Here is a 23,948-nt window from a genome sequence, read left to right as displayed (position 1 = left end):
TGTGCTACAGCTGAATCACCAGATTTCCCCTTTGCATATGAACATTGCTAGATATTTGTGAGTAGACAAGTCATGCAGACAGGTACACTCAGACACCACATGTTTAAATTGGTAATAGAACCACCAAAAAAAAAAAAAAGAATCAGGTAATTTGCTGGTTGTATGGAAGAGTTCATGCCATTGATTAGTGGACGAACAACAAAGTGCTAGACTTAATAATCTGAATCATGATTAGACTACTAATTTACAACTAAGGTTTCTTAAACCAAAACACACACATGGTGTGGCCACAAATATTTATTTTCATGCTTTTACTGATGGAAACCTAAACAAATTACAAACAATTGAAGTACTAAGCTAAGCAAGTGACAGAAGCAAGTCAGCTACATGTTGATCCTATGGAAAATGGCAAATTTAATAAAGAAATAGAAATACTTTTAGAGCACATGAGCATTGCTCTATGTGAGATATTCTTGAGAGGCAGGTGCTCCCTGGCACACACAGAATCCTCAGACAAATTAGTATAAGAACAGTATTTGTAGTGAAAACAGGTAGAATAGCAACTTCAGTGGGTGTCTCATTTGTGCAGAGTTTTTGTGAATCCATAATCCATGCAGTCATCACACAGACAAAATGTCAGGTAAGCTGCCCTAATGACAGAGAAACTGCATGCTTTTGGATCAACAAGCATTTAATATTTTGAAAAATTCTACAAAACTACTTTTCGGAGATGTGATTTTTAAATGAAAAGGACACATTAAAAAGTAAGGGGAGAAGCTACTGCTACAGGGAGAGATGAAGGGTCTGGGCTTACACCCATGCACCTAGTCAAAGTTTTATACATCTGCCTTTCTGCACACAGAAACCAAGAAGTCAAGTTTAATATCTGCAGAACATCAGGCTGGCTTAAAGTGAAACAGTCCAGAAAGACTTTGGCATAGGATTTTTTTGGTAGATAATTACTTCAGCTCAAGTTCAGTAACACAGGACAACAAAAACAGATTAATCTAATAATGGCAGATTTTAGAGATGAAATTAACATCACAGGAATAAGAAATATTGATTTACTTGTCTCCATGGCAGACCCACTATATTAAATGCAGTATTTAGCCCTAAGAGTGTAATTTCAAGAAGTTTAATGGATTTAAAATACTGCAGGAAGAACATAAAAGATGTACTTTAGATTTCAAACTTTGAAATGAGACACTAACTAAATGGCAAAGTTCATTAAATATTACAAGCATTGTAATGAGAAGGCTGAGAACAGATCACTTGGAGTAATTAAACAAGAAAGATAGCTTTTATTGCTATGTTTTAATACATTTTTAAGATAATTTTTACACTTTAAATCACAGCAGTACGAGTCCAGTCACACTTCACAACTTGACTTGAATCTATTTTTTAAGTTTGTGAATGAATCCCTCGTCTTCTTCCTGTATTATATTCATAGAGGAAGCCTGTATTGTCTTCAGCATTCTTAACTTCCACAGTGATACCACAACAGTCTGATTATAATCACACTGCATCCTTCAATCCTAAACACTACAGAGCTGACCACCAGAACACAGAGTGATCTGGCTATAATAGAAGCCTAAAATCACTGTAGTTATTAACTTTGTGTCTATACTTTACTCAATATTCCCAAGTGCTTAGATTCTTCCCCAGGGTGGGCTGCAGACTTGGTTTTTGAAATGAATGCAGTACACCACCAGAGTGAAGTGGGCTTTTTTTCCTCCTATCTGCTAAGATCATTAAGAGTATTTAATCTAGTTCTTTTAAACCAAAAAAGAATAGCAGTTGATAGCTTTGTCCTCCTCTTCTATGCCAAGTGTAATAAGAACAGCAAATTAATTTGGCTTACTCCAGAGGGTGCAATTTTAATACTAAAACATGGATGAAACCTCAGTGTCTGAGCTGTATCAGGAATGATCCTATTTTTACTATGGAGACATATTACTAGATCACACAGTTGAAAGTGCTTTTAAGGCTAGTAAGAAATAACTTGCTTTTAAGGCTGAGAGGAAGAAATAACTAAGCAGAGGTTTTCAGAGCTGTAGCCTCTAAATACTCTTAACAGCAAATCTGTTTACTACAGCAAACAGTCAATTTCCACTGGCAGATTTGAAGAATGGCTACAGCTAAGAGAAATTCGTAAGTTAAAACTGCCATTTGAGTAGAAGTCTTTTATCCATGTCAACTATTCAAAGAAGTGTTCCATAATGCATAAGAATAAATTATATTTTTCAACCATAAGATACACTAAAGAAAGAGGCTGTCGGGAAACTGACACAACTGTTCAAGGAAAAAAAGAGCCAAGCTCTTTGCTCCAGAAAGAATCATGATTTACAAATAGTATTCACCATTCAAAAAAGAGAGCCTGCACAATGGAATTCTGCTATGAAATAAAGCTTATCATCGAAACCCAGTCATGTAGATGAGTGTTTTAGCATTAAATCTCTTTAATTTGTAATTTTGAACTTTTGAACAATTAAGCTGTCAGTCTCCGAGAAAAGACTATCTGCTGAATTTAGTGTTTGTTTGAATACAGAAACTGTTTAATCACAACCACAACTTGACACATTTCTCTTAACACAACTTGATATCAGGAACTAAGTGATAAAAAAGGCGAAAACACTGATCCACTGTCACGTTACCCCAGGCTCCTGTCATCACGGAGTAAACCATCTCTCTGTATCAGAAGACACACAGAGCTTTAGATCTTCATCTCTAAGCTATGGGTAGTCTTTGTTTTCAAAATCTATTAATGAGTTCTTAGGATATTTAAAAAGAGGTTGGTTATAAAGAAATAAAAAGAACACAATGGTGGAAGTTTTATTATATGTATGATTAGTATTTCACATTATTACTTTTAACTTTTATTTCAGGACTGTTAGTTTAGTTAAAAAAAAAAAAAAGTCTTAAGAATTTCACTTATTTTTGAAACAGACTTCTTGCACTAGTGATAGAACTAGAGAATCTTTCGGGGTCAATACATGGCCAGAACTCCATTATAGCAAACAAATATGAATAAAGAACAGCTTCACCATTGGCTGGAAAAATACAAAGCAGAACAAAATCCCAAATCCTGCTGCCCTCAGGGAGGGTTTAGCTATTTCATATGCAATTTAAGGTTACTGTAATGACTAGATGTGTCAAGATTTCTTCAGTGGCTTGACTATCTTCTTCAGTAAATAAGCATTTTCCCTTATATACAGTAATGGGTTGTTTTAAATACTGTACAATATATAAACAAACCAAGATATATGTATTATTCTATTTCCAAACAATTAATAGAACTTTAAGGCCAGCTTCCTTACACATCTTTATAAATAATTTTTGTGGGATTTGAATAATTACTTGGAGAATATATTTGAGCTATAGCACTGATTACAAGGCTGTAACTCATGTCAGTTCAAGGAATTGAACATACAGTATACATTCAAATAGCAAAAGAATACAGTGGACAAAACACAACAAACAAAACATAAAAATATGTAAGAGGAGTGATTTGATTGATACATGTTAACAAAATTTAAATATCATTTAAGATCATACTTTTTGGGTGCAATTGGAAAAAATGCATTAAGAAATATGTTGAAAAAGCAAGGTTAATCTTTCCTGAGGACAAAGAAATAGCTCTTAATATTAAGGTTCTGGTTTTTCAATTGTATCTTCTTACAGTCACATATCACCAGTAGGCAAAATCTGCTGAAACCAGTCATGTAATCAAAAACTTTAGTTCAAGAAATTTTCCCAAGTAAGAAAAAGGAAAAGAAGAACACATCATGTTATATTCTTGTTAAGTTTATTACACACACTGACTTTAATACAAAGCTTTAAAAAATAAAATCAGAATATGCTTAAATATAGTTTGAGGGTAAAAAACCATATGGGAATATTCACACTGTAACTTTTAGATACCCAAAATTTATTATACTGCAAGAAGAAAAGGTTAAGCCTCTTGCAAGCAACAATTCAGGTTGTTTGGGGTCTGGAAACATTTTTCACAAGGATGTAAGGATAAGCTATAGTCACCTATAGCTTGAGAGTACAAACACCATACTTCACTTGGGATATTTTCATAACCTGTGCTAGATTTTCTCAGAAGTCTTTATTTTAACTCTAACCAGAAGCTCACAATGTTCATTTCATGCCCAGTTCTTTAATTCAAAGCTCAACATCAGACAAGAAAAGTGAACAGCATAGAAAGGATTGGTGTCTGTCCATCTGTATTCCTATAGAGACCTCAAAATTACTGGTTCTGTTAAAGAGTTACAATGGTTAATTCAGTCCTGTAAGAGAAAACTTGTTAATCTGCTTTTGAAGGAATCTTCGAGGACCAAATGGGCAGGATGCGGTAACAGCTGGGACACCAGACTGAAAACAGCAAGACTGATCCAAAAAATGCCTTTATGGTTAATAATAATAATATCAAGAATGACCTCAATTTGAAGAATGAGTTCTCTCAAATGCCAGCAGGCAGGACTGCCTGAAGAAGTGGCTGGCATTGAGAACTGTGAATGTGTAGTACCTCTAACAAGGGGCAGAAACTGCAGCTTGATCTGGAAAATAAGACCTGTTCCTCAGCTGTAGATGCCCTGTACCTGCTGTGAGAACAAATGGAAGAAAAGAGAGTCCAGGAATCTTAGCATTTGTTTGGAGTTTGCTAGACCAGTGGAAAGTTTTCATTACAATTCTAACTAAATTATTGGAGGATTAGAACTGGAAAAATACTTAACAGGTAAATTTCTCTTTAGTAAATTCCAATCCTTAATGTGTTTAGAAGAGTATCACTGTCAACAACTTATCTCATACTAACACACAGTAAGCCAGAAAAAAAAAAAAAAAATTCTGAAGTTATACATTCAGATTTGATTTCCTTTACAAAATATTCTTCCTAAATAAAATTGCATGTGATCAATAATTTTATATGGATACAGTTTTAGTTAGGTGTTTTAATAGAATATCATTGCTCAGATCTTACATTTAGGCCTAAATTCAAGAAGTTATTAATAAGAAAAAAATTCAAGAATGAATGAATAAATTAAACTGAAAGTTAACCCTTTCTTACCAGCAGGAATTATGCCAATCCTTATATTGCACTGGACTAACGATGCTTTGGGATTATTTTGGTCTATGCCAGAGTCCTTCTGCATTCTTCCAATGAGACCATGCATCACTTCACTGAACATGCCGTCCCCACCAACACAAACAACACTGCCAGGAAACACAAATTAGAATGCACACTAACAGTCAATAAACAACACGGCAAGTGTTCTACTTAGGGCATGCACTGGGCACACCAAAAATAGTTGTTCTATCCTCTTCCTCCATTTTTACAGGATATAGTAGCCCACAGTCAATTAGGCAATTAACAAAAAGCAGAAAAAAATTTCAAGCTATAAAACTGCAAATGCATCTAGACATATCTGTAACATTAGGAAAAAATGTTGGAATGCAATCTGCAAGAATCTTCATTCTCTACTACTGTGCGCAGACAGACAAATATTAGTGGAAATTCACTATACAAATAAAACACTGAACAGGACTGTACAAACAGCTTTTGAAGTGCACAAAATGGAAACAGTGTACTTTTATTAAAAAGGGAAAAGTTAATATTTGCCACTTCAGGCAGAAGTATATTTTACACTATTTAGAAAGTCAAAATCCAGAGAAGTGCATGCCTGCATCTTCTTTTGAACATGCTCAGATCCCATCAAACAGACAGAAGTCATGTATATCTACATAATCATTCATAATGACACAGAGTTCTAAATGTTACCAGATGCAAAACTTTGTTTCACAAATTTAATTCAGGTCAGAGCTGGTACAGCAGCTGCACAGATCCTGAGTGTGTTAAAACTCAGCAGAGAGTCCACAGCCAAGCAAACACTAGGAAGTAAAAAGACTTTTACAGCAGTGTACCTTTTAGGAGCAACAATCAAATGCACTCTAAAAGCATTATCAGCCTTTAACAAAAAAACCAAATCCAATACACTCTAAAGGAATACATGAGAAATCCAGAGTTACATATGTAGTTCCTAGCACACAAGTCTAGGAATGTGTACTGCTATCTACAACAATAATTTCCAACTCATAAACTAATACTTGCACATCACAGCAACAGATATTGCAGAATGAGCACTTATTTCACAAGACAAATTAATCTAATTTTTAGGTGTAGATAATTTTAGTTGTGTTTTCAACAGATGGAAAGCTTGAAAAAAACAGTCATTCTTTTCCATGAATGGTGACGACAGTCTTAAAAACATGAACTTTCCAACTCTAAATTAAGACCTAGGAGACTTAGGGAGAAGAAATAAAAGGATATTTGTCTTCAGTTTTTGTAATTTTTTTCTCTTCTAATAGCTTAACTACACTATTCCTCAATTTTAGCTTTATCTTTCTCTGCAAACTCAAAAAAATGGGCTAAAGAAACAAATTTCCACATCAGTTCAAGGTCAGTGTTGTCTCAGTACTAGTTTGCTCAAAGGTCCATCCATCCCGGCCTTAACACTCCCAGGGATGGGGTATCCATGAGTTCCCTGGCCAGTCTGTTCCAGAGCCTCCCCACTCTCACAGCAAACAACTACTTCCTTAAACCTAATCTAAATCTTCCCTCTTTCAGTTGAAAACCATTCCCTCTTGTCCTATTGCTACATGCCCTTTAAATGTCCCTCTTCAGCTACCTTTTAAGTCCCCTTGAGGTACTGAAAGGTGCTCTAAAATCTCCCTGGAGTCTCCCCTTCTTCAGGCTGAACAAGCTCAGTTCTCCCAACCTGTGTTCATAGGAGAGGTGCTCCAGCCCTCTCATCATCTTCTATAACAAACACTATATCCAGGCTCAGAGGGGACAGTTATCTGAATGTCTATACCTACCAAAGATAAATATGATGAAGAACCTCACATATGCTATAACAGCACAACCAAATGCACAGCAAACATCAGAAGACCAATGTATGGGTCAGACATATGCCACACATGAAGGCCCCAAGTGAAAAATGTCTGAAAGAAACATCTTAAGTGATTCTTACTCTTGGGCTTTATTTTACTTATTTCACTAAGGGTGAGCATTTCACCTCTTAGACAGATGGTAACAGCAAACAACATCTGCTAGAGGACTTCAGAAGCTAATTCACAAGCCAAATGAGTTTTTAAAGATCTATGGTCCCTTCTAATCTCAACCATTCTGTGAACTAACTCAAAAAAGTTAAAAAAACTCATAAAGTTAAAAAAAACCCAACTAGAAACAATTTTACAAAGGCTTGTGCAACAGACACATGTATAAGGAACCACAGTGATACATGTCATTTATTCCAAGCATGGCTTGTACCTGCATGATACTACAGAGTGTTCTAATTGCTCAGCACAGTGATGACAAAACCTGCTATACCGTAACCAAATGAGTATTTTAAGTAACTGTGCTTAAAGAAAATCTGTTCCATCACTGAGCTATTAGGTGACTACATTCCCTGTAAGAAATTCCGATAAGGCAAAATAGGAAGAACAAACAGGAAACAAGCATATTTAAATTAGCTGTCCAAAGTAAAACATTTGAAAAGAAGCAAAGCAATTATCATTAAGAATCCTGTATGTACTTGCTGAATTCCATGTATGGCTTTGCCACATAGGAAATCTGGAGATGAAATGAAGAAATTCATCACTGAATGAAGGAAAAGCCACACATCAGAACCAGTTTACAGGAACAGGTGAACAGAACATCAATTAGATGCAGGAATACAAAGAACCTTATACTGTATGTGAGGAAAGTCAAACCTGAAGAAACACACATTTATGTGGTTCAACCTTTTTTTAAATTTTCCAGATGACCACATAAATAGCTATTTAAAAAGTAGTATTAATTCAGGAAATCCTTCCTAACATCACTGCTGACCACAGAAGAAGAGTTGTACATGATGGACAGAAGTCAGGCTTGGAAAGACAGGCTGCAGATCCCCAGCAAACTGCCATTCAGGCCCAGTCCAGGAATAGAAGAATCATAAGATTCTAAAAAGATGCAGTTTCTCTGGCCTATTGTTCACTTTGGCATGAGAGACAAAAAAATAAAAAAAAAAACCACCAAAGGAAAAAATTTCTACAATATGAGACTTTGAATCTGCCAAAAACACTTCAGACACCATCATAATTAGTCACTGTCACTTGCTGTAAAAAATAATTTGCTAGGAGTTGACATGGGCTCATCTGCCTCCCTTTCTGCTCTGCATTGCAATTTCACCACCAGTACACTTTAAATCACAAATAAAATGAAAGGAAAAATAAAAGCTAACTAGGTTTTTCTATGATCAATGTTTCCCTTCCTTGAACTCCTGAAAAATCACAGTATAGACAAAACTGTTTATTTGAAGACAAGTAATTTTAAAGCAGGTGAAGTCTGGGAATTCAGCCTATGAATGCCATTTCTTACTAACACCATTTCCCAACATCATGCCCTTACTTGACATAGACAATGTATATAGCAAAGTACTGCAGCAAAAGTACTTTGAAAAGACTGAATGTGTTTTCTTTTTGCAACTTACTAGTTTAAATGTACCTGTCAACAGGCACAAGATACAATTTTAAAATACTGTAGTTATGGGAGTTTATCTACATACATTTTCATGTTTTTCCAGACTTGCAACTTGTTTCATGTCATGAACTGAAAACTGAAATTATTAGGATTTTTATTAAAATATTCTGCTTCTACAGCAGACTTAATAATGGAATGCAAGATCACCATTCAGTCAGGTCTTCTTTTAAAGCAGTAACTTCAAAACAGAATAAATGCAAATAAACCCAAACGATGTAGCCACTATTGAACAGTCATCTACAGCAAGAGGAACTACCTGAAACATTTCTGAACATGTTTTTTACACACACGCTGAATGCTACTGGTGCAGTGCTCTGAACTCATGTATGTCAAGACCACAGAACATTTCTGGGTAGCTTTTGAGCTGTAACAGAATGCTCAACTGAGCAGAATAATCTTACATTCATCTTTTGAACACAAATCTCATGCAAACATTGTTATACTACGCTTGAATATATTGTGTTGAACAAGTTTACTGAAACACTTGAGCTTTCTTTTTGTATTCCTAAATGTGGATCTCCTATGAAAAGGAATATGCCCCAGGACTTTCAGCCGTTGCAATAAATATGTTAGTAATGAAGGCTACCATTTTAAATTAGAGACAAGAAAAGGCCAATTACATAATATATCAGCTTGAAAATAATTTTAAAAAGGCTAGTAAAGTTACTTACCCATCATATTTATAAATATTAACTTCAAGTAAGTCGTCCTTAGCATGGTTAGCATGTTCAGTTACTACGAATAAATAAACACAATAAAATTTGTTATTAAAAATACTACTATAAAGCTGTATATAATATAGAATCATAAATATTAATTCATTAATAACCATGATTCTATTACTAATGTGACTGTAAAACAACCTGTCCATAAGATGTGTCTCAAAAGATTTTTGCCAGGGAAAGAATTAAAGGAGACATACACAGTATATACAGAAAAAAATATTTCAGTAAAAATTGTGCAAATGATCAATTAGTTTTAACAGTGAAACTCAAAAAGAGAAGAAAGGCAGCATCTTTTATTAAGAGCTCAAATAGCTCAGGAGCACCAGAAATTTTATTTTAGTAGGCAGGCAGCTGATAGAAGGCTGCCTATGCTTTAATTAGAAAACATTCTCTACCACTTTGTTTCATTTCCTTAGTAAGAAATGGTAATTAACAGAAAGAACTTTAGCTACTCCAGAATGTTTTAAAAGTTCATACTGTGCTTATTAAGAAATTAGAGTGTTCATTACTTACTAACAACATCAGTGGATATAGAAGCCAGACTGAAGAGTGGAGCAACTTTCTGTTCATAAATCCTCTTCCCTTGTCTTTTTCCTCCATAAGGATTAATATACACAAGTAGGTGCTTTGGTCTAGATCCTGCAGCAAAGAAAACCATAGTATACTGCTTTTGTATACAAACCAAAAATTCATCAAGCCATATTCATCAAGCCATACAAACCCAAACCTATTAACACCAAAGCAAACACAGCATAAAAGACTTGTAACTCTTAACAAAGAGGTATAAAAGCCCGCTTTATCTGCGCTCTTTATTATACTGATACCAGCAGTACAGAACAAATTGTTAATAAGACAGCAAGTGAAATTCAGAATAATTTCTTCTGACTCCCTATCTCACATTCTTACTTGTCATTCCTGCAGTACCTTCCCACTACACAAGTTACTCTAACTGCATGAGCTTTATGGGCATACAAGATGAAAAGGGCAGCAATAGCAAAGCCACTTTTAAGTGAAGGACACCTAAAAATACTTTTACATAAATTTATTTAAACTTTCTTCTTTCTTTAATAACACAGTTAAAATCCATTTCCTTTCTGTGATCAAGTCACATTAAGACTGCCTGACGAAACTATGTGCTGCGCAGCAAGTGCTTGTCCTACAGTGTTAGTTGCCCTAAAATGTTACCCCTTCCCCCTCCAAAAACACCTTTGATATTACTATCTCAAATTTGTCCAAACAGTTATGGATTTACACTAGTAGGGTCAATAAAAACTATTATTACACCTCTGTATTAACAGATACAAGACAGTAATACCTGTTGCACCTAGAAATCCTCTTTTTTTATGGAACAGACAAAAACCTTAACATCTGTACTTCCTCAAATTCTAGAGGAATTCTAGATTATTAGTTTAAAAGGAAAAAAATATCAGACTTACTAAATCAGCACACTTTTAGAACAAATCACCCAACCTAGACAGACTGAATGGTTAAAATCTGTAACCCCATCTGAGAACATATTCCCTTTCCTGAAGAAATTTGTTACCGATAAAATGAACAATTGCATTCAAATGGAATTGAGTGCTGAGGCCACAGCTCTCACAGGTGTACAATAACTGCACAAAGCCCATTTTGGAAAAAGACATGTAATGTATACAAAAAAACCATATTAAGAATGCTTCCATTGCCTGTTCAGAACAGTTTTTGTTAAATAGTCATATTTATTCTGTAAGCCTTAAATATTTGCTCGAGTCTCACTGTAGATGTACTTGTACCCAACCCCTTCTCCAGCTCTATATCTCAGATGGGCTTCAGGCCTACACCGTAGGGAGCTCGTCTCTAATCCTGTCTCCAGCTCCAGCTGTTCTGCTCCAGCCTCCCTGGAAGGACACAATTACTTTATCTCACCTGGGCTGTAAAACTGACCTGCTTCTTTCCCCACCCCTGCTCTGTCCACCCTGCTCAGAGACAGTGGGACCCTGGTTAGCAAGGACACTGCCTCTGCTATGATCACCCTTGACTTCCTTTCTATCAGTTACTCTACTCCTGCCGCTTCCTGACATCTATCAAGGAATAACTCAGGAATATTATTCAGGATAATATAATAATTATTCAGGAATAACTCCTTCAAAATTACTTTTAACTTCCCACGAAGAGTCCTAGAAATGATTAATGGGAACTCTTACTACATGAGACACATTTTGTTGATGAAACAAAGAGTCTGGAAAGGTGAAACACACCCAAAAATCTTCCAGTTGCTACAGTCCTTGACCTCAAATCTCTAGAGTACCTTAAATCCCTGGCCATACATTACTTCTTCCAAAGCTACAGTCATTTAAAACCTCTGCTAAGCTTCCACTGTGTCTCTGTTTTGCAAAAATAATTTATATCTGGGCAAAATTATATGACACCAACAGTTCTGACTGATTAAAGCACTCAGTACAACTTAGTGAATATATAAGATAAAATAGTGATAAGGAAACACTTCAACTCCACTCTTGGCTCCCTCAATTTTTGAGTATAAGCTGCTCTTAAGAGTTCAAAAAAGCAGATATATCAAAATCACATTGATTTATGTACAAGCCTACAAAACTATGGTGCAAATGTTCATAGTTTATTCAAACTTACTCTGCATTTCAAGTAATTCCTTCAGCGCCTGTATCCACTGATTACATAAGTGCTCATCAACACACCAAAACGTCACATCACTGCACCGCCAGCGGTGATTCCGGGCTTTCTTCACATAATACACTATTTAAATTTAAAAAAAAAAACAAACACATAATGAGATGGTTCTGTGAAATGAAAAATACATTTCACAACGATCTCCAAAATACTGACCTGTAATTAACCCTCACTACACATTTCTACAAATGACAAAAGCATTCAGAGTATGACCAGCACATTTGTAGAGTCCAAATGAAAACATAAATGAAAACACTTGCTACCAGCAGACATCCAAAGACTTCTTTTTAAAGAAGCCAATTCTCATCAAGTCATTATAGACATACTTGTTCAGAAGTTCACTGAGCTTATGTATTATCTGTATTAAAGTCTGCAATATCTACGTAAAAAGCCGCAAGTTTAAGAAGATAAGCCACACTCACATCAACTCATGCAACCAACAGGGTGAATTTCATTCTATAAAGCTGAAATTTGAGAAAAAAATATTTTTTTTTCTTGTGCATTAAGACCTTATACTTACACTTTATATACACTACCTCAAATCACTCTTACTGGAGGGCTAAAGGTGAGAAAAATACTCCACAACATAAAATTTTGGCATGACATCTTTTTAGGACAGAAGCCACCACTCTTCCCAGAACAGACACTTACTTCTGGCACTTTGTTTCAAGAATGCAGACGATAATACAAAGAAACTTTCATGCATACATCCTAATGGTTAGGGATAATTTACAAAACCCCAAACATTTAGGACTCATTCTTTCACCCTCTCTCAATTTTCTAGTCAAGAAGTAGAAAGCAGGTGTCCTGCAGAATCATTCAGCAGCAAAAAGACACTGGGGTGAACACTCAGACATTAGTTTCAACTTCATTAAAAACAACTAAACATAGTGTGTGTTCTTATAAGAAGAGTTTTATTTTTCAAATAAGGATCTTTAAATATAAACAGATTTTTGTTGGGGGTTCTTTTGTTTGTTTTTGTGAGACTTTTGCTTGGGTTTATTTGAGTTTGGGATTTTGGTGGGGATTTCTTCTTGGGTTTTTTGGGGGGGTCTTTTTTGGTGGTTTGTTGTTGTTGGGTTTTTTGGGTTTCTTCATTTGTTTTTTGGATTTTTTTTTTGGGGGGGGGGGGTTGGAGTTTTTTAAACACATCACTTCTGTTAAAAAAACCCCTAAACTTTGATGTTTTCTTTTGAGTCTGCCTTAAAGTACCTTCAACAGAATAACAAAGACAAGCATCCAGAGACTGTTATTTGCCTTACCTGTGAAAGCATGTAGCTTTGCCATTTTTTGCCATCTGCCAATGTTACGTTGTTTCTTGTTAAACTCAGTTTCTTCTACAGCAATGATCTCAGAGATAGGTACAGAACAGTTTTCTGTATGAAACAAGACCTCACATATTAGAATCTTCAAACATCACCTGAATTATTATTTTTATACCTATTATGATACAGACATATGATTAGAGCAGTTACTCAATAAGCACAACTAAAAGTATAACTAGAAACTTTCTGAATATTCTCAATTTTCTTTTGTCTTTAGTCAAAGCACATAATCCATGTCCACTTACAAACTACCCAAAAGAGTATTTTAAATATGACTTCTCAGAAAATTAGGTATTTCATGTATAAAAGTATTTTTGCATGAAGCCAAAACCCAGCAACACTGATTTCAGTGTAATTAAACTGCCCCTTCTATGGGGCCTACTCCAGATATTTGACAGTGAACAGCACAAGCTATTTCAAAGAATGTGCAACTAAATCTAGTGCACAGATACAGAGGCTATTTGTTATTCTCAAGTAAGTAGCTGGCTTATGAAAGAAGGGCATTCATATGAATTCTTAAGATTTTAAATCCCACTAAGCTTTTAAAGAAGAGAACTCTAGATGTTATGTTTATGTACTGTGAAATATTTTCCTCATATCAATTTCAAAATTACTGTTTTTCAGAATTAAAGGCCTCTTGTCCTCAGACTATGAAATAATTTCTCCAACCTCATTCTCCTTTCTCTTATAGCTAAACATCATCTCAGACTTCTTAATTCCTGTTGAAGACTTTTGTCTCATTACTGATTTCAACACTGCTCTGTTGTTACTTCAACTCAAAAAAGTGAAACTTAAAATTCATGTTTTGTATTTGTGTACAAGAAAGTGCTCTCTGTATACATACACATGTATAAAAGATTTATATTGTTATAATAATAAAGTCTTATGTAAATAATCTCTTGTATAATAAGAATTATAATATACTTGCTTCTCTCAAATATACAAAGACAGTGAAACCAAAACATTGAGATACTCAACACATAAAATACAGGCAATAATAGCATTGTTACTGGAGTTTATTCTATATTTAATTTTCCTCACTATTTTGCAGTAGTACAATGGTAGTGGTGGGGAATGTAAAATGAGTGAAAAGTTTTCCTGACCTCTTCACAGTGATGACTGCAATTCATTTGCCACTAACTCACTTTTATTATTTTTCCCCATCCTAGTTCATTAGTTTAGTCAAAAGAGGCTTTACATACCATTACATGCATTGACAATTTGTGGACTACTGACTCAAGGGGTATTGGTATTTGATGTGATTTATACTCATTTAGTGATTTTATATTCCCTGAATTTTTTAGCATGATTCAAAAGAAACGTAGCCTTCAAACTTTACACTGAGGTCCTTTAGGAATCTGGCTGTATTTGAATGTTTCAACTCAAAAACAAATTTTAGCTTATAATGATTGCATTTACTGTATTAAAGGCATGACAGGCAAGTGCAGCAGTCACATAATGTTGTTATAAAGATCCAGCAGCAGAGATAAACTCTGAGATGTATGATATGTGTACTGCACATACACACATGTAAGACTATATCTAGTACTGAGCAGTAACAAGTATTTGGTCTTCCTGATACAAGATCTGCAAAGGGATCTCATTATGATTGACGTATACATTTATCCAAGGAAAAAGAAATACAGAACACAGATGGAACAATAAAAGAAATCAAGCACATTCTTTAATATTTCTTTCCCAAAATTGGTTTTATTTATTTGTCTACTAGCTCTGCCACTGATTCATATGTCAAAATATGAAAGAAAGCTTGTTGCATCTATAAAGATTGCATTTAAATGGCAATTTGTTTTGTTACTGCTCAAAGATAGATTATAAAACTTAGAAACTACATTTTGATCAAAAATTTAAATGACAGTGCTCTAAATAACATTTTTGGAAATAGCTGTAGATAGTGCATACTTATTACCATGTATGCTGGGAACAGCAACTGAAGTAATTGTCTTATTAGGCATTTTTTTATACAATAAAGCTGTCCAACTGTACAGACAGCTAATAGATTTTAAAGCACTTCCAAATCTGTATCACTAAAAGCATTTATTTGGAGTATATACTTCAGCACATATTGCACAGCTTCTATTAACCTTGAAAACACTTATAAGCTCTCCTAATTCTGTGTTCCCCCTCCAACAGTTGCATTGACAGTTGCATGACTGTTTTGATTTTCCAGCAAATCTCTTTACAGACATGGCAAAAAAAGCAAAAAGTAAATATTTTTGGTTTTTTGTTTTATAGGTATATATATTTTTAATCTTATGGCACCAGAGTGTCAAATCTGAAAAACTGATTCCTGAAGAATTGGGGGGCAGTGGGGGGTGGGGAAGGGTGAAACACCAAAGGAGCAAAGGTGAAGAACAGATCCCACCTTCCCTTTGGCTTTGGTGAAATTCAGAAGGGTTTCTGTTCTGGGAATACCAGCTCTACCAATTATACTCCTCAGTACTACTTAGCACCATGAAAGCATCAAGCAGCTCCACTCTCCTGACAGCATACTCCAATCTTAAGGCAGTCAAAATCACACACTACTGAACTGAGTAATTGCAGATGGCCAGAAAGATGCAAAGCTGTCTCAAATAACATGCCTTACTCAGAACATTCCCTACTGCTTATAACAACAAATTCTAGTGTGCTTGAATAGAACTCAAGAATTTCTATCTGTCCAAGTATCTCTATCACTATTTGACTTAGTGCTACACAGAATATTGTTTCATCACATGGCAAACCAACTATTTAATCTTACCACCCCTCCTTTCCCCCAGAAGGAAGAAGCTTTCAATGTGAAGCAGAGACCTCCAGTACAAGCACAACAGTCCTGCTCCTATGAACACAACGCCCTCAACTGCTGTTTAGTCACCAAAACCTGCCCCATAAAAAATAGCACTAATTCAGCCTCTCCTTAAAGCTCACAAATGGACTCATTATAGTCCTTTTCCACACCTACTTGTGTAGCATTTACCCTATTATCAAATAGCATGAGACATTTATTTCACTGACACAGCTAAAGGTGTTCACTCAAAGGCCTTCACCTTCATGTGCTTCTCCCAAAACATGGAAAACCTTACTGCCACATTAACAAAACAAACACATACAAAAAAAGTTGCTTACACCAGTACTACAAGATCAACATTAATGAAAAAACGTTGAAATATGGGCTCAGACAATATCAAACAAAGAACTTTACTTGGCTCAGTCCAACCTATTCAACCAAGTAGTACACAACAGCTTCTAGACAAAATTTTCAATGTGGTCAATGGCTAGCATATTAGAGACAAAGATCTGACCATCCAGAGAAGGTGGGTAAAAGGGCGTGGCAAAAAAATAAAATAAAAAAATAAAAATAAAGTAAAAACTTGAAAAGCCAAACAAAAAGCACAGTAAACAGCTGACAATCTTCTCAGCACTCTGGCTGTGTCAGTCATTACTCATTCTGGGTCAATAAGTGCTCTTAATCTTAACATTCTTCCTAAAAGCAAACTGATAAATCAGCAAAACACTGGATCAGATGCACACTACTTTTCCCACATTAAGCAAGTGGGAGAGGAGGAAAAAAACCCCACAGAAACAAAACCACAGTAATCACACTAACAGTGGGCTTTCTTTGTGCAAAATGCAGCCAGCAGTTGGGAAGTGTGTTTTTCTGTGTTAAGAAAAGATTTTTGGTGTGTCATTGCTGTCTGCCACTCCCACAGAACACTTCCTGAGTTTATGAGCACTCACTCAGAACTTCAGTCAAGACTTGTTCATTCATCACTGCCAGCTACGTATCCTACAGACCTAACTTCCCCCTCACAAATGTGTTAGATCAAAGCAACCTAGACATGTGCACAAGCACAAAAGCATTGCTGATCACAGCACTTGCTTTATTCTTAAAATTCAGCTGAGGCCCATGGATGCAGTGGCATTTGGAATTAATTTAAACTATTAGCATAGTCTCATGACTTAAAAATATCAACAAGTAAAAAGCTGGGATATAGGTTTAAAGAAAAAGTTTAAAAACTTTAAAAACTAATTTGCTGTTAGAGACCACAAGAAGGGTCAAGCTTTCAGATTTAAGATTTGTCTTCACCTAAAAGCAACAGGAATACTTTCTATCAGAAGGTACATGGTATTATGCCACCCATGAAGTATACAAAGCTGTATTTAATAAACACTAGAGTAAGAGAAGGTAGGATGTAGAGCAGAATTACTGACAATTCACATCCTAAGGGAGAGGGAAGAAAAAAGGTATCACAACTGATTAAATCAAAACTGTGGAGAAGTCACAGAAACATCCAAAGACCATTATTTCACCATGTATAGCCATGTATAAGGAAATTTGCTTTTTTTATTTTAAAGTAAAGCTTCTTTGTAAGCCAACAGACCAGTTTCTACTATGATCACACAGCTACTTCACATCACATGAATCTGAATCAAAGCACAGCAATTTGAACTTGGGTCAACTTGAATATTTAAATCATACTATTGAATGTCTTCCTAGTGTTTCTTCTGCATTTCCAAATAAAATCTTTTCTGCTCAACTATAAATATTTGAATGATAAAGTAGGGAGTAAGATGCATTTTTTCACCTTAAGGGTGGGAAACAATCCAGCAAAAAGCTAAAGAACATGTGTTTAATGTAGCGTGCATCTCTATTTGAATAACGTATCTTCCAAGAAGACAACACATTCCAGAGAAGCAATGCCTGCTGGAGTAATTATTCCCCACATCCTACCTGCGCAATGTAGTTGTGGCATTGCCTATAGAGAAACATGGTTCACATTTCTGCACACCTCCCACTGCCAGATGGGAATGACTAATAACAAATGACCTTGACTGAGGATGTGCCAACACTCTGCAAGCACCAGGTGCTGGACAGACCTTGTTGCCAAGCTGGTCCACCCTCTGCTAAGTACCCTGTTTATCAAACTAAGCTTTCTTTAGAATCCACCAGAATCACATCTGTGTTGTGAACACTAGTACTCAGGCTTCCTCAGGTGGTTGTTTTGGAAAAGAATTATGAAATACAAAGACTAAAAGACAGTGCACACCATAAGTGAATGCACAGAGTTCAGTGTCTAGTTTGGTCATCCCCTTCATGTTTGTACTTTAGAAAAAAAAAATCCTAGAAAAATGACAGGAGAATCTCATTCTACATTTGTAATACTTTAGTACCAGGCATAACAAAATCTTAGCCAATGCTTCTAAAATAGCTCTAAGTATATAGTACAATACATACTCTGCTATGAATTTGGTACAAAATGTTTATCACGTGTTACTTGAGAAAAACTTGATTGTGCCATCAACATGAGGGAAATATTACAAGGTTGAAAAATAATGTTCATCAGAAAATTTGAAGATGAAGGCATCCTTAGGAAAAAAAGATGCACAGCTGAAAGTAACAGAGAAACACATGAAAATTTACAGGTAAAACTTTTCCATATAAGTTCAAACATGTCTAACCATCAAAGAACCGGAAACAGGAATCTAATTACACTGAAGAGAGAACTTGAAACTATGATGCTGTTAAACAAAGTTTAACAGTAGGAAATAAATTGTATTTCAGAATTTAAAAATACACCATGACTTGAGCAAACATTTGATGTTTTTGCTATTGTTGGTATCTTCCAAATGACAGCATTAAAAGAATTCTCCTGAATTAATATGTCTACATTTTGACAGAAAAGGATTTAAATACATATATATACAAATCTGTATATATACATGTATATATATATATACACATACATGTATGCATATATATAAATATCACTGTACAGAGATGAGAAAACAGAAGAATCTCTCCATACTCTCTAACACTGTATTTTCCTGGACAACAGGACAAAGTCTGTGTTGCTTCCTATCTGTTCCTGATTTTGGACACAACAGGGAAAGGTAAACATTTCAAGACTTCTACAATACACCTAGCTATAGCTCTACTTCTGTCCATGTCAAAGTCTGAAAACCTTGAAAAAACATATACCAAACAACTTTGATTTATATACCTAAATTCAAGACAGTAATAAATGCCCTGAAAATAAGTAACCCTGAGTTTCTAGTTTAAAGACAGCTTCTTCACTGTAATAGCTGCCTACTAAACAAGAAATATAGCACTTTTATACTGCATAATTTAGTCTGCATTTAGACACAATGTAGTCATGTAGTCAAAGGCTAAATGGTAGAAAGATACTAATCTTGGTCAAGCAACTCTTCTGAAATTATATGCTTCTAACTAACCATCTTCCATATTATTAAGTTTATTTATATATTGTCATGTATGCTGCTCATATTTCAAAAATAATTGCAGAGAACACAATGAATCATCACAGGTCTTAAAAAGAGCTTGGAGACAACAGGGCAGCAATAACACAAAACTGTCATGATATTAAAGCTTGAGTGCAGGGAACACATGAATTAATGAGGGTGTTATGAAGAAAAGTTACATTATCTATTATATTGATCCCTACACAAATTATACCTGTGCCTCCAGAACACTTAGGCATTTCTTTTTCTCCTCTTTTCTCTTGTGATTTCACATCATGTTTTCCAAAATCTTGTAAATAGCTGTGCTACAAGACAGTGGTTGCACTCAGTAACCTCCCTTGCCTGTTAAGGCATCTCCAGCTCGGTACTACTTCAGAAACTGACTCATACAGACTTTACTGTGTCCCACTCTCCTTCCACCATTCCCAGAACTGACATTCAGAACATGCTTCAGGGCAGGTTCATACACCGTTTGGTCTACCAGGAGCAAGTCAAGAAAACTTACAACTTAAAAAGTAGTAAAACTTCACAACTGCAAGCAGCTGTAAACTTTAGAGTGCTCATGAGAGAGCTGGTGTGAATCCATGGCACTTGTACTTGGTCTAAACGAATTCATCAAACAGGAGAATGGCACTCCTCTTGAACTTGCTCTAGCCTACACATCAGTCTCCTAGTGACTTTGCAAAGGCATTTTTAAAAGGATTTTACACAATTAAATCAAATTATCTCCAAAGTAAGAGCTACTTTACCTAGTGGGAGCAATTATCCCAAAAGGCCCTGAAACTTTCTATTTTAAATTTAAGATCGAGGTGCCTTTATCTAGACTAATTTCACTTCATTTTGTAAAGTATACAGCCTATTTTTCACAACAATGTAGTAAGATCGTCAGAATTAAAGAATCAATTTATCCTTAAAGTCTTAAGTTCCTTTAACTGAGGAAAGTTAAAGAATTTATGATTACTTTTTTCATCAGTATTGTTGATAAACACTAGATTATGTCAAACTACTTGCACAATAGCCAGGGAAGGATAACAAACTCTATTTTTATATTATAAATAAGAAGGGTTGTACTTAAAGCATAACCAAATATCAGACATGTAAACTGTAACACCAAATTCTTACAATTCTTGAGTTCTCTTTCTCTTTTTTCCCCTCACCTTCTTGAAAAAAGCCTCAGGCTAATAAGATACTATGATAAAATCCGAAAAATATTTAACAAAAGTACACGGTAAGAATGGAATAACTATTTAACTATTTAAGTTTGGAGACTTGCCTAGGATTGGAAACATCTATATTCAAAACTTTCTCAGATAAAACTTCTAGTCAGCTTTTCTATTATTAGTTTCTCACTATTAGCGTCTCAGATTCTGCAATTGCTAAAATGAGGATGACAGCAGTTTCCAGCTCTACAGCAGCTGCTTTGAAAAAAAGGACATTACCTATTTTCAAATGTTCACATGCCATGTTAATATGGCTAAACTAACAATGGGAATAATTACTATATTAAACCCCCAAGGTCAAAGACCCTGAAAGAACACCTCTTAGAAGTATAGTAGAAAGTTTGACATGCAAACATTCTCAGAAGTTAATCTGAATTTTTTTCAGGTGTTTTCATCAGTGACTTCTCAGACTGGCAGTTTTGTACATCCACACTATATATATATTCTCAGAAGTTAATCTGAATTTTTTTCAGATGTTTTCATCAGTGACTTCTCAGACTGGCAGTTTTGTACATCCACACTATGCTAACTGCAAAAAGGGGAACTATTTGGAAATCTTTGTTATCACATTGCAAACTAGTATCTTATATTAAATATTTCCAAACCAATCTCAAAAGTTAAACTACCTTTGTTAAATTTCCACTACACTAAGCCCCTGAGAAAGCTAAGAGATTTTTAAAAAGCTAAAAAAAAAAAAACAAAAACCAAAAAAAATCCAAACCAACAAAAAAAACAGCAACAGTAGTCATTGCCTGAGACACTGCCTCAGTATGAAAGTGTTTTTAACCACAAGTCTTGCAACTAAAAAAAAACCCCAAAACTGTTTTTAAGGTATTGTAAGTCTGTACTGCTACGATTCCTTTAAATACATTACAAACCACACACTTATCGGTACTCGAGGCGCCGAGAAAGAATGGGGTTCAGCTGAACAAATCTATGTTTTGCTCGGCCAGCTGCGGGACAGGTGTCCCCCGGTGCCATCAGCGGCACGCTGGGAGCAGATACTCGGCCGGGCTGCTCCGCTCGCAGGGGCTCAGTGAAGGCAGCTCTCGGCTTTGTTACGGAAGGCCCGGCCCGATCAGCGCTCGGCACAGCCGGCTGCTGCCGCGGACCGTCCCGCCTGCATCTCCCCGCTCCGAGCGTCCTGCCCGGCCCCGCGTGGGATCGCGCCACCCTCCGCCGCTCGGACTCTGAACCCAGCGGCGACGCACAGGCTCCCGAGGGCAGGAAGCGCTCACGCCGACGGAGCTCTCCGGATGCTCAGGGAGCCCCGGGCGCGGAGCCGCCGCCTCGCTGCCGGGGCAGCGCCGGCCGCCCCCGCAGACACCCGCGCCGCCGCCGCCGGGGGCGCTGCGGACGCCCTTCCCCCGCCGCTGAGGGCAGGCGCCCCTCGGGCGGCCCCGGCCCGCCGCAGGCCGCGGCAGGTGCGCCCCGGCCCCCGCCCGCCCCACTCACCGGCGGCACGGCGGGGCGGGCGGGGGGCGCGCCAGGCCAGCCGCCCCCGCTCCTCGTCTAAGGTGACCTCCCAGGAGCGCCGCCCCAGCCCCAGCGAGGACACGAGCCGGGGCCGGCGGCCGCCGGGGAGCCGCTCCATGGCCGCCGAGAGCCCGGCCCGCCGCAGCCGCTACCGCATGGTCCGGCGGAACGGGCGGGCGCCGCGGGGCGAGCCCAGCAGCTGCTAACGGCGGCCCCGGCCCGCCGCTACCCCGGCTGGCCCGGGCGGGGCGGGCGCGGCGTCAGCGCTACGCCAGAGCCGCGGGGCGGGGCTGCGGCTTCTGAGCGGCGGCGGCTCCCGGGGCCCGGCGGCGCGGCGGTCTCTGCCCACTCACCGACGGCTCCCGGGGCCCGGCGGTCTCTGCCCGCTCACCGACGGCTCCCGGGGCCCGGCGGTCTCTGCCCGCTCACCGACGGCTCCCGGGGCCCGGCGGTCTCTGCCCGCTCACCGACGGCTCCCGGGGCCCGGCGGTCTCTGCCCGCTCACCGACGGCTCCCGGGGCCCGGCGGTCTCTGCCCGCTCACCGACGGCTCCCGGGGCCCGGCGGTCTCTGCCCGCTCGCTCCGCTGCAGAGAGAGGACAGTCCTGAGGAAGGGGCTCGCCCGCCCCGAGCCCCCAGCTCCGGGCAGAGACACCAGGGCTGACACCGTAACGGGCTTGGATTGCTTTCGTGGGTTGTTTTGCGGGACGACGAAGCACCTATGTCAGTGGCGATGGATTCTTCCCTGTTTTCCTTTAGATAATGAAAATGCTATGAGTACATACAAATATGTGGTGATACAAGCCTCTCCATCTAACTTCACCTTCCTTTACATAAAAACGTTTTGCGTCTGCCTTAAATATAGGGAGAGTAATTCACTATAATTGAGCTCTTAATTCTTTGCTGCCTTCCCTCTTTAGTGTTGATGAAGCGTGTAACCATCAGCATCCTCCAAAAAACAGGCCAGACAGAGCAGCAGTACCTAACTCCATCTTTCCTCCAAATCTGAGTACTTCCTACAGAGTTTAGTAGAAAACAACTCTGGTCTGTTCCTAGCTGGGTCCAGCCCAGGGCCAGCACTCCAGCTGGCTTTGCTTGAGCTGAAAAAGCTTCTGCACTTCAGCTTTGTTCTGAAGCTTATAATATACTCATATTTCACTCACATTTTACAACTGGAGGTGTCTTTACACATTTATAAGGGGGAATAGAGCAAGGGGGAATAACTTTAATTGAAAGAGGGTGGGTTTAGATTAGATGCTAGGAAGAAATTCCTTACTGTGAGAGTGACATACTGGAAGAGGTTGCCCAAAGAAGCTATGGATGCCCCATTCCCAGAAGTGTTTGAGGCTAGTGGAAGATGTCTCTGCCCATGGCAGAGGGGTTGGAAATAGGTGATCTTTAAGGTCCTGTTCAACCTATTCCATTCTGCGATTCTATGATTTCATTTTCTAAAAACAAATGCGCTAGGCACTGTCATTGAAGTTACGTGTTGAAAATAGTCTTCCTGTACAACAAATACTAGTTGTCATCTAGCACAGTCATTCCAATAGTCTTTCCTCCAGCCTTGAAAGACATATTACCTTTACTTCCACCTTATTGTGGAAGGTATGCCACACTTCCACAATTTCAAGGAATACTTTGTCAGTTGTTTTGTTATTTACATTCTTAAATCTGTT

At 37.7% G+C, this 23,948-nt stretch overlaps 1 protein-coding gene across 1 annotated transcript in view; it reads right to left on the bottom strand.

Moving 5' to 3' along the window:
• Positions 1–22,391, bottom strand: part of CERK (ceramide kinase) — a 43,075-nt gene extending 20,684 nt beyond the window's left edge. The window contains exons 1-6 of the mRNA XM_005519201.3: positions 22,253–22,391; positions 13,257–13,370; positions 11,938–12,060; positions 9,826–9,951; positions 9,259–9,322; positions 5,072–5,217 (exon numbers count right to left, since the gene is read on the bottom strand). Coding sequence (XP_005519258.2) covers positions 5,072–5,217; positions 9,259–9,322; positions 9,826–9,951; positions 11,938–12,060; positions 13,257–13,370; positions 22,253–22,391 — 712 coding nt within the window. The remainder of the gene's footprint in view (positions 1–5,071; positions 5,218–9,258; positions 9,323–9,825; positions 9,952–11,937; positions 12,061–13,256; positions 13,371–22,252) is intronic.
• Positions 22,392–23,948: the final 1,557 nt, after the last annotated feature.

Source organism: Pseudopodoces humilis, chromosome 5 (assembly GCF_049639895.1).
Source record: "Pseudopodoces humilis isolate 2021_Gansu_Grassland_sample_001 chromosome 5, ASM4963989v1, whole genome shotgun sequence".
In the NCBI taxonomy this organism is placed as follows: Eukaryota; Metazoa; Chordata; class Aves; order Passeriformes; family Paridae; genus Pseudopodoces; species Pseudopodoces humilis.
Note: the sequence above shows the minus strand (reverse complement) of the source record. Positions and strands in the feature narration are given on the sequence as shown.